At 47.2% G+C, this 14,841-nt stretch overlaps 1 protein-coding gene across 1 annotated transcript in view; it reads right to left on the bottom strand.

The window, feature by feature from the left end:
- The window catches only part of PDLIM1 (PDZ and LIM domain 1), a 45,073-nt gene extending 32,042 nt beyond the window's left edge, over window positions 1-13,031 (bottom strand). The window contains exon 1 of the mRNA XM_084755234.1: window positions 12,749-13,031. Within this exon, the coding sequence (XP_084611360.1) occupies window positions 12,749-12,844 (96 nt within the window). The 5' untranslated portion in view covers window positions 12,845-13,031. The remainder of the gene's footprint in view (window positions 1-12,748) is intronic.
- Between the last annotated feature and the right edge of the window lie 1,810 nt (window positions 13,032-14,841).

Below are 14,841 nucleotides of genomic sequence, written 5' to 3'. Positions count from 1 at the left end.
ATTCCGGGCCCCACACGCTTTGAAATGAGCTGAGCCTCCTACCACCTAGGAGCTCCCAGTCCCTGGAGAGACAGACAAGTGACGAAACGTTGTGCTTAAAGCAACAATACAACCCAAAGGCTAAAGGTAGGGGCTGGAGAGGGGCTCGGTGGTTAAAAGTGTTGACTGAACAACACAAACATGTGAGTTTGGATGCCAGCACCTGTGTAACAAGATTGATATGGTCTTGCTGTGAACATGCAACACCCCCCCCCAAGTATTGGGGGGGGGGGCGAGGCAAAGGGGGTGGAAGCGGGAAGAGTGCTGGTGCTTCCTGGCACAAAGCCACAAAAGGGTTTGTTCGGCTTACCATCATAGTCCATCACTGAAGGAAGCCAGGACAGGAACTTAAACAGGGCAGGAACCTGGAGGCAGGAGCTGATGCAGAGGCCATGGAGGGATGCTGCTTACTGGCTTGCTCCTCAAGACTTACTCAGCCTGTTTCTTATAGAACCCAGGACCACCAGCCCAGGGGAGTAGCCCCATCCACAATGGAATGGGCCCTCCTTCATCAACCACTGATTAAGAAAATGTCCCATAGCTTTGGCCAACAGCCCGATCTTGTGGAGGCATTGCTTAATTGAGTGAGGTTCTCTCCTCTGGAATGACTTTAGCTGGTGTCAAGTTGACATAAAAGTAGCCAGCACACTTTCAAATGAGAGTTCAAACTGAACCCATTTCAGAGGTCAACCACTCAGCCCCTAGCCCAGCCAGTCCTTTGGTGGAATGGTTCTCAACCTGTGGATCATGCCCCCTTGGGGGTTGAACAACCTTTTCACAGGGGTCATATATCATATATCCTGCATGTCAGATACATTACAATTCATAACAGTAGCAAAATTACAGCTATGAAGTAGCAGAAAAAGAAATTGTATGATTGGGGTCACCACAACATGCTTCAAAGGGTCATAGCACTAGGAAGGTTGAGAATCACTGCCTTAGTGGGTCTTTAGGAGGTTCCTACTTAAAACTCAAGTCCTTTGCGCACTTGAAATCGACAGCTGACCCATCAGGTGAAACTGGTCCACAATCAAGGTTGTTTTGTATTAGTTTTTAATCTAAATCACATATTGGTAAATTTCACATAAACCCAAAGATCCTATGCTTGTGAAAACTCTGGCATTTCGGGGTTTAGATTTCCATATGGCAACAATTAGCACCAACTGAGGAGGCTCTGTCCCTCAAAATGAGAAACATGCCACCCACTTAGCCACAAGCCCCATCGTGCTCTGCTGCCCCAGCACAGAGACCGAGTGTCAGCTGCCATTTGTCACCACTCGTACAGTGATTCTTCTTTCTACTTCGGCTTCACTTACGTTGCCTCCTGGGTCATACATGCAAATGAGTTTGGGACTGGAGGCTCAGTTCAAAAACCATGAAAAGCACACTTACGTGCACTTTATCATGGGCTGAGATGGAACTCCATGGTGGCAAAATCCTGGGTTCAGTCCCCAGCACCAAATAAAAGAAAGATTTCATAGCTAGGATTACCAGACCCCTTTGTTTGACCAGGTCAGTCACCCATTTCCTCGTAACTATGGAGAGCACCCCATTTTGTTCTCAAGTATTCCAACAAGCCTGGAGTGATGCTGCATACTACACCCCCAACACTCATGATGCCAGATCTAAGTAGAAGGCCACTCTAGGATGGACAATGAATTCAAGGCCAGCCTGGGCTACCAAGGAAGGCCTTATAACAAGAGAAGGAATAAAAATAAGTGTTCCACACTGGATGATTAATCAACAGTTGCTCTATTGTAGATGTGAGAGTTTCAGCCAAGCATTTGTCAATTGTTTTATATGTTCTGAGGCATAGATGCCACTCCCCATTTTGAAGGGGAAAAAAAAAACTTTCCATTCAAGTGATTTTCTAACTTTCCCTTTGGCTAGGCCTGCAGGTCAGTTTCCTCAGTGTTATAGAACACCACTCACCTTGCCCCTTGGAGCGAGCTTCTAAATCTGGGGCCGGAAATTGACCCAGCTCCCACTAGCTCAGAGCTGTATTTGCAAGGATGTGGTACTGAGTCACAACCTCTTAGCTACCAGATCCCCTGAGGACAGGGAATAAAATATACACAGAGCACCATGCCATCTCAAATCTACACAGAATGATTCAGAAACAGCCATGCATTCATTCATTTTCCTTTATTCTGTCCTGGGGATCGAACCCAGAGCCCTTGGCATGTTCAGCACACATTCTCACCATTAGGCTACACCCTCAGCCCCTAATCTCTGCTTTTTTGTTGCTGTTGTTTTTTCGAGACAAGGTTTCTCTGTGTAGCCTTGGCTGTCCTGGACTCACTTTGTAGACCAGGCTGGCCTCGAACTCCGCCTGCCTCTGCCTCCCGAGTCCTGGGATTAAAGGTGTGCGCCAGCACGCCCGGCTACTAATCTCTGCTTTTTAAGTTCCCTAGCAAAGCCTAATGTTTACTGGATTTGGAAACTTCAAAAAGAATGTTGACTTTTTTTTTTTCTTGAGACAAGGTTTCTCTGTATGTATCTCTGGCTGTCCTGGAACTTGCTCTGTAGACCAGGCTGGCCTCGAACTCACAGAGATCACCTGCCTCTGCCTCCCGAGTGTTAGGATTAAAGGCATGTGCCACCACGCCTGGCAGGACTTTTTTTGTTTTTGTTTTTAATAATTTCCCCCTGCATGAAGTTAAATCACTAGACAGACAATAAACATTTAAACCGAGAAGCCCAGTTTTTCTAAAAACAACCTGAAGGATTCATACTTCCACACATAGAAGGGTCTTTTGAAGACCTTCAACTGGAATTCTCTCTCTCTCTCTCTCTCTCTCTCTCTCTTTCCCCCCCCCCCAACAGAAGGCAAAAAGAAAAAGGGGAGAGAAGGGAGGAAGGAAGGAGAGGAGGGGGAAGGGACAGAGGTAAGGACAGAAGAAAAGGAGGAGAGAGGGAGAAAGGAAGAGGAAGAGAACGGCCATCTCAATGCTGCTCAACCTCTGGGTAGGACCTAAAGTCAAGAATTAGAAGCCGGGCGTGGTGGTGCACGTCTTTCATCCCAGCACTCGGGAGGCAGAGGCAGGCGGATCTCTGTGAGTTTGAGGCCAGCCTGGTCTACAAAGTGAGTCCAGGACAGCCAAGGCTACACAGAGAAACCCTGTCTCGAAAAACCAAACAAACAAATGGAGTTGTAAGAGGCATGTCAGCCCAGACGTCTAACTCACTCAACATGGTTCCTGTTCTCGCCCTGGCCAGAAAACTCACAGCCAAACTCAGTGTGCAATTACAGAGACCAAGTGGTGTAAAGTTCCTGGGACGCTGCTGCTTCCGCTTCCATGTTCCAAACAGTTCGTTAATTCTTAAGTATGTGCTCGTGTTTTAAATATCACAAGGGTGTGTTTCTGGTGTTGTAAGTTGCCTTAAATCCATGGAGAGCAAAGTGAGAAAGGAAACATAAATAATGCTGCATTCCCTGGACTAACAAAACATGAAATTCAAGTTCCGTTGCAACGGCACACAGGCGTTAAAGCGCAGTCTCTTGATCTAACGGCTATGTTGGGGGTTTTTAGGTGTAAATGGGACAGTCTGAAGTCGGGGTGGAGCAACACAGAAGCAGCCTGCCTGCCACATCTGAATGCCAAGTGTGAGCGCCTCCCTCAGGCTCTCTTGGCTTGCAGTTTGTGGGTCCAGGCTGCCACCCAGGCCCCGGAGCCACATCAAAGCTGCATACACCGCATGAGGACACATGGGCTGACCTGAAACAATACGACTTCAGGAGGCTCTCGGTTAACCTATAACCACTTTCTCCAGGAAATGCAGCAATTAAGTAGACTGGGTACTTGTAGATGGGCTGTGCCCTTAGCCGGCTTCCTAGTTGTCAGTGCGCCGCTGAGGCAGAAGTTCAGAGAGCTTTGACTGCTCTCCTGGTCTGAGCTATCACCATTCTGAAGGCTCAGGAAAGTAAAAGACCAGGCAGTGAAAAGAATACCCTAATTTCTCCATACATCATCAATTCTCAAGCATCCAAAAGCCTATGACAACTATGTATGCCATAAAACAACCCTAACCACTGCCACCCACAATGTACACACACTCTCGCGCACGCACACACACACACATACACACACACATACACACACACACACACACACACACACACACACACAAGTTGGCTGCTCTTCCAAAGGACCAGGGTTAGATTCCCAGCACCCACATAGCAGTTCACAACCATCTGTACCTCCAGTTCCAGGGGATCCAGGGGCACCAGCCACACAGTTATACGTGTATGTGTGTGGGTGTGTGTAGGTGTGGGTGTGGCAAAGCACCCACACACATAAAATAATAAAATAATGTTTGAAAGGAAAAAGACTTTAATTGTTTTTAAAAAGCAGCTACCATCAAAACGTCTTTAAAGGTATGCCGTGACCTGGTGCCTGCTATGGGTTACCCAGAGAGCTAGGCTGCTTACATTGTACCGCCTACCCTTGCAATAACCTCTGGAGGGTAAATACTATTATTCCCACTTCACAAACAACAGCTGCTGTGTTTTCTCAGGGGCCTACCTATCCGTGACATACAAGTAAGAAGTGGGCTAAGCTGGGTGTGGTGGTACAGGCCTTCAATCCCAGCACTCTGGGAAGCAGAAACAGGTGGAGCTCTGTGAGTTCAAGGCCAGCCTGGTCTAGGAGTTCCAGGACAGCCCAGGTTACACAGCAAACCCCTTGGGGGGAGGAGGAGGGTTTGGGGATGGGGGAGTGGGCAAGACAAGGGTTTGAACCTACATCCAGCTGAAGCCAAAATACACATTTCCCTGGGGACACCAAGCTGTCTTTAATTCTTCATTTGCTATAACAAAATTACAATGAAAAATACAGAACAATGAAATCGCCATAATCCACCATGTGACACTAATTAACTCTGAAAATGTAATTTACATGAAAAACAGCCGGGAAGTTTTATAACCAGATGCTAACAGTGTCAGCCTCCATGAAGTGTGGCTGGAAAAGGCTTTGACCTTCGTCTTTTCCCGCACTTTTCCATTTGACCTTCTGCTTTGAGGGATTTGGGGTTGTTTCCATGCTTTTTCAGACAGGATCTCACACTTATAGCGTGGGCTAAACTAGAACTTACTTTGTAGCTCAAGGTTTGGAATTTGCAGCAATCTTGCCTCAGCCTCCTGAACTTCCATATATGGCTTCTGAATCTTTTGTGACAACCACACTTACTAAGTATAATGCACACAGGGACAAGAGCACAAACTGTCACCATAATGCCTAATGAATTCATCCCGCCCCCACCCACCAAAAAAAAAAATGTACCTGATAAAAGAACCAGAACACAAATTTTCAAACCTTAATTGTCACAAACCTTTCGGCAAAGATTTGCACCAATTCTGACATTTAAGACACTAGGTAAACCCATATACAGGGGGAGGTAATCCCCCTCAGGAACAGTCATAGGGGAGGGGAATAAGGGGAAATGGGAGGGAGGGAAGAATGGGAGGATACAAGGGATGGGATAACCATTGAGATGTAACAAGAATAAATTAATAAAGGAGAGAAAAAAATAAAAATAAAAATAGCTGTTAAAAAAAAAAAGACTCTAGGTAAACCTTGGGTCTTTACCTGCTGAGCCATGTTGCCAGCCTGTTGTGGGGTTTATGTTATGTGACTCAATTAGCATTTGCCTACACATTATTGTTGTTAATAGCTACCTGAATTATTTAGAAAATTGAGACTACTGGGGCAGGAGAGAAGCTCAGTAGTAGTTAAGAGCACTTGCTGGTCTTGCAGAGGGACTCAAGCTCAGCCCACCATCTTTTTCTGAACTCAGTGGGTACCAGGCACACACATGTTAATATACGCACATGCAGGCAAAATCCTCATACATGCAAAGTAAAATAAGTAAATCTAAAAAGGAAAAAAAAATGTAATTCAGGGCTATTGGAAAATTGCCACAGGGAAGTTCTCAAACATGTCTCTCGATGCTCAAATGGATTCATTTCTATTCAGCATCATATCTATGTCCTTATTATCTGATCTTATATAGGCTAATTAATTTGATACAATATCTGTAAAAATGACACTCTGAAACACCGTTGAGAAGCTGGTCTCTTACAAGGTCAGCGTGTCGTTTTTCATGCCTATGGTACTACAAAAAAGGGAGTGCACTGTACAGCTCAGACCTCGTCCGCTCCCTCCACTATGAAGCTAAAAGCAGTATAACAATCAGAAAGGTTCTAGGACCGTACAGAAATTACTAACTGTTCTGTGTCAGGTTTTTGAAGGTCATTCAGTCACTGTCCCACTGATGTGAAGAGACATCGTGATCAAGGCAACTCTTAGAAAAGAAGCATGTAACTGAGGGCTTGCTTACAGTTACAGAGGTTTGGTCCAACATGGTGGCACACATGGTGCTAAGGCACTTCTGGGAGCTACATCCTGATCTGCAAAGCAGAGAGAGACACAGACACTGGGCCTGCACAGGCTTTTGAAACTTCCAGGTCCATCCTCAGTGACACATTTCCTCCAACAAGGCCACACCTCCTAATCCTTCTCAAATAGTGGCATTCCCTGGTAACCAAGTATTCAAATATACAAGCCTATGGGGTACACTCTTTTTTTTTTAATCTATTTATTATGTATACAGTATTCTGCCTACAGTCCAGAAGAGAGCACCAAATCTTATTATAGATGATTGTGAGCCACCATGTGATTGCTGGGAATTGAACTCAGGACCTTTGGAAGAACAGTCAGTGCTCTTAACCTCTGAGCCATCTCTCCAGCCCATGGAGGCCACTCTTATTCAAACCATCACATAGGTATACTGCATCTTGAACTTGGCTCAACTGACATGGCTTACTGGCAATGACACAGGCACCCCAGCCAGGCCTCACAGGTACAAGGAACTACAGGGTAAGATGCCCAAGAGGGTCCTACTTTTCACAGTGATGCTTGGACCAGCGTTAGGTTTTCCTGGGGTTCTGTGCTGAGTAACACTGTTGGCAATACAATCTTCACTGCCATGAACAGTGACTGAAGCTACCCGGCAGCCTACTCAGCAATGCGCTCTGGTCCTGTACTCGCTTTGGTCATGGGTTGTGGAGTATATGGAAGAGGGTGATGCAGTGCTGAGCAGAGCATAATGCATCAGTAGTTATTAGAATGCTCGACTCTGACGAGGACAGGCCCTTGGAGCTAGCGGGCCTAGCCACTCACTGCTGTATGACATAGGCAAGCAATATTTCCATGCCTTAACATCCTTATCTATAAAATGAGACTCTTCAATGTGCCCACCTCACTAGGTATCCATGAGAATTAGTGACAGAAGATATTGCTTAGAGTGGTGTCTTTCATATAAAAAGGCCTACTATAGCTGTCTTATCTATTCTGATTACTACAAGTAGATGAAATAAATACTTCTCATATGAATCTTTTCCATGCATATACATGTATGCTTTTATGATTAGCAACATGGGTCCATCTGAAAATATTCCTGAACTTCTAGTACATTCTCCCAATCACTTCACAGTTGAAGGCACAAGTGATGCTACAGAAGAGACTAAGCTCTGTTCTTCAAAGGATACAAACGCAACTGATTTGCCTTCTAACCATCATTTGTTAAAAATGTATGTCCTCTAAAACACACCCCCTGTGTGTGTGCTGGTGTCCAAGGAAGCCAGAAAAGGGTGTTCCCCTAGAGCTGGAGTTTTTAGGCAATTGTGAGCTACCTGACATGGGTGCTCTCTCTGAGAGAGTAGCAAGTCCTATTAACCATGAGCTATCATCTTATTCATCTTTACAGAGCAGAAACGTGAGTTACATAGGGTCACCTACTGAGCTGCCAAGGACAAGAGATCTGCTTGGATCTCTACACTGAACACAGTACCAGGTCACATCCTTCCAGCTTCTCCTTTCTCAGTTCTATACACACACACACACACACACACACACACACACACACACACACACGGCCCATTAGAAATAAGCCATGCTTCAAAAATTAATTTTATAAGATAGGTACTTTTGAGCACTTATAACCTTAATCACTCAGGTACAAGGAAGTTAAGAAGCAGTTGAGTCAACTTTTTTCTTAATGCAAATGAAAACAAATTACCCCACCTGCTCTTGTACTTCCCTGTCCACAGAACATCTATCTAACAGGCAAGGGCTGAGGGCAAGTAGGCAGCTCGGAGGTCAGCCCTAGCCTGGCCCGGCACACAGCAACCACTGCGGTACCTTTCCCAGTCCTGATGAGGCCGGGAGAGTGTCACCCCAGATGCAGTATCTGAAAGCTATTGTCCCTGCTCCATTCTTCATCAAAATTAAGGGGCATGGAGCTGGAGAGTTGGCTAGGTAGTTAGGAGCACTTACTGTCCTTGCAGAGGACCTGCGTTTGATTCCCAGGACCCACATGGCAGCTCATCACCACCTGCAACTCCTGTTCTGGGGGACTCCAATACCCTCTTCTTCATGTCACAGGTACAAGGCACACAACATGGTGCACATACATACATGCAGGCAAAATGTCTATAGAATAAAATAAAACCAATCTGAAAATTAAAACAAAAAAAAAATCAGAACCTAATTTTAAAAAGAAAATTAACCTCCATGGTCAAGGTTGAGGAAGGAGGCTCAAGCTTCCATGCCAGGTCAGTCTCTTGGATGCCTCCCTTCTCCTCAGGTCAGCCTCGATCAGCTGGAGGGCTCTGGCTTCTGAGGTGATTTACTGCACACAATGCAGACACGCAGCTCAGGGCCCTTCATACACACCGGGCAGTTTTAGACTTGTCTTTCTTTTTATAGCTTGACTGGTGAGCTCTGCTCTTCTAACCTTGATGGCATGATGTAAAAATCTACTTGAATCTGGATATAGCCCTCTTGAAAAAAATCAGAAAAGACCTCTGCCTACAGAGTAGCCATTATTAACCAGCCATGGGCCAATGGCACAAGCACTTCTATAAAACCACAGGCTCTCAGCAAAGGGTTCCCCCGGACTCAAGGGGCAAACAAGTGGCAGCTCCAGCTAAGAGCAGCCCCTTATCTCTGGCCCCACCTCTTCCTGTCTTGGCTCAGTTGCCAGAGAGAAAAACAGTCAACACAGCCCAACAGAAAGCAAGTTCAGCATGAGTGTGGATTCTCTGAAAGTTTCCCTTGACAGCTAGTAGAGGAAATAAGAAATTACAAAGGAGGGAACACACACACACACACACACACACACACACACACACACACACACACACGGCTGCAGAAAAATACTTCCGAGAGCAGTTAAGTACTATGTGCCTACAACAGCAGGGAGTCAAAGACAGGAGCCTTAAATGAGATATGAGGTAGGAAAAAAAAACTAGTTTATGTCCATTTATATTAGAAATTTGCACTGTGAGCTTAAGTGTCTCACAGTAACAGAGAGCACAGGGAGTAATAAAAGCCACACACGCAATGAATATAAAATGTTCTCTGTAAGTCTGTTCAAAAACAGGCAAAATTCAGCATCTGGTGTTTAGGATGCCCAGTTAGTCAGTAAAACTAGAAAGAAAAGCACAGAATAATTATTGGATGTCAGCACAGGGCGACATTACTGACCCTTCGGTGTTCCACCAACATTGTATATTCTGACCAGCGTGTATCTGTAAAGATATTCAATCAGTGAAAATGTGCCTTAAAAAAATTGAATATCTCCAATACACACAACTACTGGAGTTTTATTCAGCTTTAGCACTTTAACAAAAGACTGGAGCCAATACCAGAATAATTCATGGAAGAGAAAGCAAACATGGTTATTTAAGTAAGAGGCACTCCTCTCCCTGCCTAATTTTATGGCTTGCTTTGGCGTGGAGACTGCAAGTCTACTCACACAAAAATGTACTAGCAAACTATATCCACCCAGGATAATAAATGGAGAACGCACCAGCCAGAAAGCAGGCAGAGTCTTTACCAACGCTCACAGCTCACCATTATTCACTGTTTACACAGCACTCTGCATTCTTCAGCTGGTAGCCAAGGGCTGCTGTTACCCTGCTGCAGTGATTAAAAAACAAAAAACAAAAAAACCTCACCTTAGGTACAGCTTGGATAAGAACTAGACTCCAGACCACCCATGCCACAATCTCTTTATGACAGTCACTTCCTCATCCCCAAGCTAGCAGGTGAAAAGATAAAGTGATATAGCCAGTAACACAATATCAGTATCTCTGAGTCACTTTCACTTTTCAATTAAAATTCTTGCCACAGTCATGATGAAGATTAGCTTCCCTCCAGAGCTGTGGCCTCTCGGGTCTGAGGAGTTTGCATACATGTGATGTGTGCTCATTCGACATCAGTGTGGACTATAAAAACCACAGGAGTCGGGGACTAGGGACGTAGCTTAGCTGGCCCAGTGCTTGTCCAGCACCCATGAAGTCTGGGGTTCGGTCCTCAGCACTACATAACCCTGCCATGTGGCATACATCCCAGCACTCCGGGAGATGGGAGGCAGGAGAATCAGAAGTTCAAAGTCATCCTTGGCCACATACAGAGTTCAAAACCATCCTGAGATACTCGAGAGTCTATCTCAAAAAAGAGAGAAGGAAAATTAATTAATACGTAAAGATCCAAAGCAATTGTGTTTTCCACTTCACACCATCTTCATTTCTATTCCAAGCCGGACGCATCTGAGCTATATTCCCAGCTGGCATTTTAGAGGCAGCCAAAATGACAAGGCGTGAGCTGGGCCTAGAGGCACAGGCGGCCTTTAATCCCAGCACTCGGGAGGCAGAGGCAGGCAGATCACTGTGAGTTCGAGGCCAGCCTGGTCTACAAAGCAGCGAGTCCAGGACAGGTAAGGCTACACAGAGAAACTCTGTCTTGAAAAACCAAAAAAAAAAAAAAAAAAAGACAAGCGTGACTACCCTTTCCACAGACCTGCCAATACATCCTCCCCTGCTTAAAAAGAACGTTGCTCAGAAGTTGAGAAGGCTGGCAGGTTAATTACAGACACAAAGAGGGGGAACAACTGGACCATGAGGTAACCAACTCTAAATGTGCAGAGGCAGTGCTCTCCACGGGCGAGCATTTGTCTTCCGTCCGCCAGGATACAGTAGGCACAGTCAGGTGAAGTCCTAGGCCAGGCCTGGAGTAAGAGGTCCAGATTGGTTAAGGCAGAGTCCCCACGCTTGAGAAGCTTGGCTGGAGTCTGAGAAAAACAGCTCATATCTCCAACAACAAAGAAACCTCTAAGAGAGGAGAACGGCTAGGCTAGCGGAAGACCCAGCCTTCAAACTGAGCTGCTTATTCACTTGCAGTAGGATGATCAAAGAGCTCCTTGCCAGGCTGGGCCCATCGGGAAGAAAGCAGGAGTGGCACTGTGGCTGGCAGAAAAGGCAAGAGGAGGCCCAGGTGCTACCACAGCTCCCATCTGATTCCTCCAGCTGCTGGAGGTACAACCAGAAGGCAAGAGGACCCATCGGGATCTTTCACTTCCATTTCCACGCCAGAACTCCTCCAAGGGAGGGGGGGGAGCGGAATAGGGACAGTTATAAGACTGAGGAAACAAGTTTAAGGTCGGCTTCAGCTGGCAAATGTAGGAAAGAATGGCATGTGGTCCCTCTAGGTCAGGGATTGCTACAGGTTTTTCCTCTCCTTAATCAAAAGATATTTAGTAACACCCCCACTCCCAGCGCTTGCTTGCGCTTGCTCTGTCTTTCTGTCTCTGTCTCTGTCTCTGTCTCTGTCTCTGTCTCTGTCTCTGTCTCTGTCTCTCTCTCTCTCTCTCTCTCTCTCTCTCTCTCTCTCTCTCTCTCTTTCTCTCTCTCTTCCCTCTCTTCCTCCCTCCCCCACCTACCCCCTCTCTCTCTCTTCTATCTCCCCACCCCCACACACCCCCACCCCCGCCTAACACACACACCTTCTATCTGAAGGGGCTGAAAATGTTGACACTCAGTGAGACATATTCCTTGTGTTTGGCCCAGATCACATGGCCAAAGTGTGAACCTCCAAATACTGAGCCTGATTCTCAGGGGGGAGGGGGGGTTATATTTCATTTATGGGTCACAGATCTAGCAGTCCGCGACGGGCTTCGGGCCCTCCCAGAAACGAGACCCAGCTTAAAAAGTTTTCAATCATCACCACTACCACGCACAGTTGGAAATACTTTTCCCCAGATGGAAATGGGCTTATCGCGGATAACCTGGAGGGCACCTTAGTCAGCGCGAGACAACAAAGGTTTGTCTGGGGTTATTTCCCAACTCCAGTGTTTCCCGTGAAAGGCATTACGGAGCTGAGAGCCAGCCATGGGTCAAATCCTCAAATCCTAAGAGTGTAAAATAGTTGTTTCAGCTAAAGGAATCCCACTAGCCTTCCGGGGAACACCTCCGTACTCCCATTCACCTCCCAGAACTTTCTGCAGCTTCCAATCAGCTTTCCCCAACTCTTCCACAGTGAAGAGAAGGACGTGCGGTGCCATGGGTCTCCACGCCCCGGCACAAAGCATGTCTGCTGGCCGCGCCGCGCCGCGCCACGCTTCCGGGGCCCAGGAAAAAAAACTGTCTTTGGCCTTGGCCCGGCACGCACTGAACCCCTCTTGCTACAGAGCGCGGCAGCCGGGAAGACGCGGCGAATGGCACAGAGCGCTCGGCGCACAGCGCACCTGGATGCGCCCCACCGCGTTCCCCTCCGGGTTCCAACCTCCTAGATTTCCCTCGGAACACAGCGTGCCGCCACCCCCACGGAAGCGCCCCGTTCCCACGCGCGTCCCAGGACACTCTTACCCGGGAAATGGCGAGAGGTTGCTCGAAGTCCTTGCCGCCCACGAGGCGGAAACCCCAGGGTCCCGGGCCCTGGAGAACAATCTGCTGGGTGGTCATCGCTAGGCACAATCAGAGGGGGGACAGACGGACAAGGCACTGTACAGCACGGCGCGCTGGGCTCCCGGAGCAGCTGTCGGAGAAAGAGCGCGCAGCGCGAGTTGGGAGATCCTAGGGCGGGCGGGGACGCGAATGAGGGCGGGGACAGATCCGCCCCGGCCTTGTCCCTGCAGCCCCGCCTGGCCCGCGCGCCTCCTCTCCCAAAGGGCCCGCAGGACTTTACCAGACTCGCGTCTCAGCGGGCTCTGCGACTCCGCCCAGCAGCCTCAACCTCCTCCCGCATCTCCTCCCGTCCATACCTACAGCCTCCCTGCTCCTCCTAGCCCAACGTGAACGCTAGGCGACACCTGAGCCACATCCCCAACCGCAGTGGACCCTACAAACCCATGCAGTGTGCTTTGCAAAAAGCCGTTTTCACTTTTGCTTTTTGGAAACCGTAGAGAGGTTTAAGAGGTGCTTTCAGGTGAGCTCACGTGACGCTATCAGAAGGCTCTCTAGTCTCACGTTAGAGATGAAGTCATGAGGCTGCCCGAAGTTAATAGACACTCCTATGCAACAACTTGAGGTTGCTACTGCATCACTTCCCAGGCTCGTTGGGCCACCCTGGAAGTTTTCCAATGCTGATGAGACCCTAACGGGGAGGGGGCATATAATTAGGCTCCCTGACTTTCCTAGAAATCTTTCCTTCGGGTTGGAGTTGCAGTCCCCGGTGGGCCAATGCCTGGAAAACGGAGAGGGGAAACTCGCGGGCTCTAAGCTTCCTAACAGTTTCTGCTATGAACTGCAGAGCACGTTCTCAAACCGGACTAAACCACCGCTCCTGCTGTCCACCAAGGGCTTCCTCACCCTAAGAGGGAAAAAAACCCCAACCACTTAAATGCCTCTAAGGCCACCCACAGAATGACCTCAATCTGCTGTGAGCTATCTCCTCCAACTCTGGCCACATAGGCCTCCCACTCAGAGCATCGCCACCAGGTCCGGAATACTCTTCCCCTAGACATCCCAGTGGCCAACATTCTACAGAGCTCTGTGCACAGATTTACACATGAAAAGACCATCTCCCCCCTCACCCAGCACAAATGCCTGTGTTTGGGAATGATTTACTCATTTTTTTCCCTAAATGATTTGTTCATATGTGAATTTATATGTTTATATATGTGAACCTCCAATGTATGTCTGTGTGAAGGTGCTCACATTCCCTGGAGCTGGAGTTACAGGCAGTTGTGAGCTGCCATGTGGGTACTAGAAATCGAACCTGGGTCCTCTAGAAGAACAGCCAGTGCTCTTAACTGCTAAGCCACCTCTCCAGCTTCTGATTTGCTCTTTTTTAGAAATCAAGTCCATCCCTGTTTTCTCAACCAGACCTTAAAACTTTTTCCATTTTCAACTCCTTTTCACCCAGGAAAAATTTTGTCTCGAGCATATAGGTATGTAAAATAGATACACACCAAACAGTTACTTTAAAATGTTAAGTCCATTTATTTTGAAAACTTTGGGGCAATGACTCAGTCACTAAAGTGTTTGAAATGAGTGAGCACCTGAATTTGATTCCCCAGAACTCATCTGAAACTCTGAGCTCAGTGACAAGCATCTGAAATCCCAGTCACTGCAGGATGGATGGATGGGGAGTCCCCTGGTCAGCTGGTCTAGTTTGCTTGGTGAAGTTCTAGGCCAGTGCAAGACTCTGTCTCAGACAAAAGATGCAAGGTACTCAAGGAATGAGACCGAGGTTGTCCTCTGACCTCCACATGCATGTGCGTACACACTGCACCCACACACGTGTCCTCCCACACAGGAATACACACACACACACACACACACACATCTTTGGTATACACATAATTTCACTTTTTATTAATGACAAAAACAAGTTTACCTGCTGCCTAAGAGGCAAATGTGCTTGTTTTTATTTTTACATAGAGAATTAAATCCTGGCTGAATATCTAATATGACAGAACATAGAGTAGCTTCATCATTTTTCAGAGTTGATCAATATT

Source organism: Acomys minous (assembly GCF_964271855.1).
Source record: "Acomys minous genome assembly, chromosome: 2".
Lineage (NCBI taxonomy): Eukaryota > Metazoa > Chordata > Mammalia > Rodentia > Muridae > Acomys > Acomys minous.
Note: the sequence above shows the minus strand (reverse complement) of the source record. Positions and strands in the feature narration are given on the sequence as shown.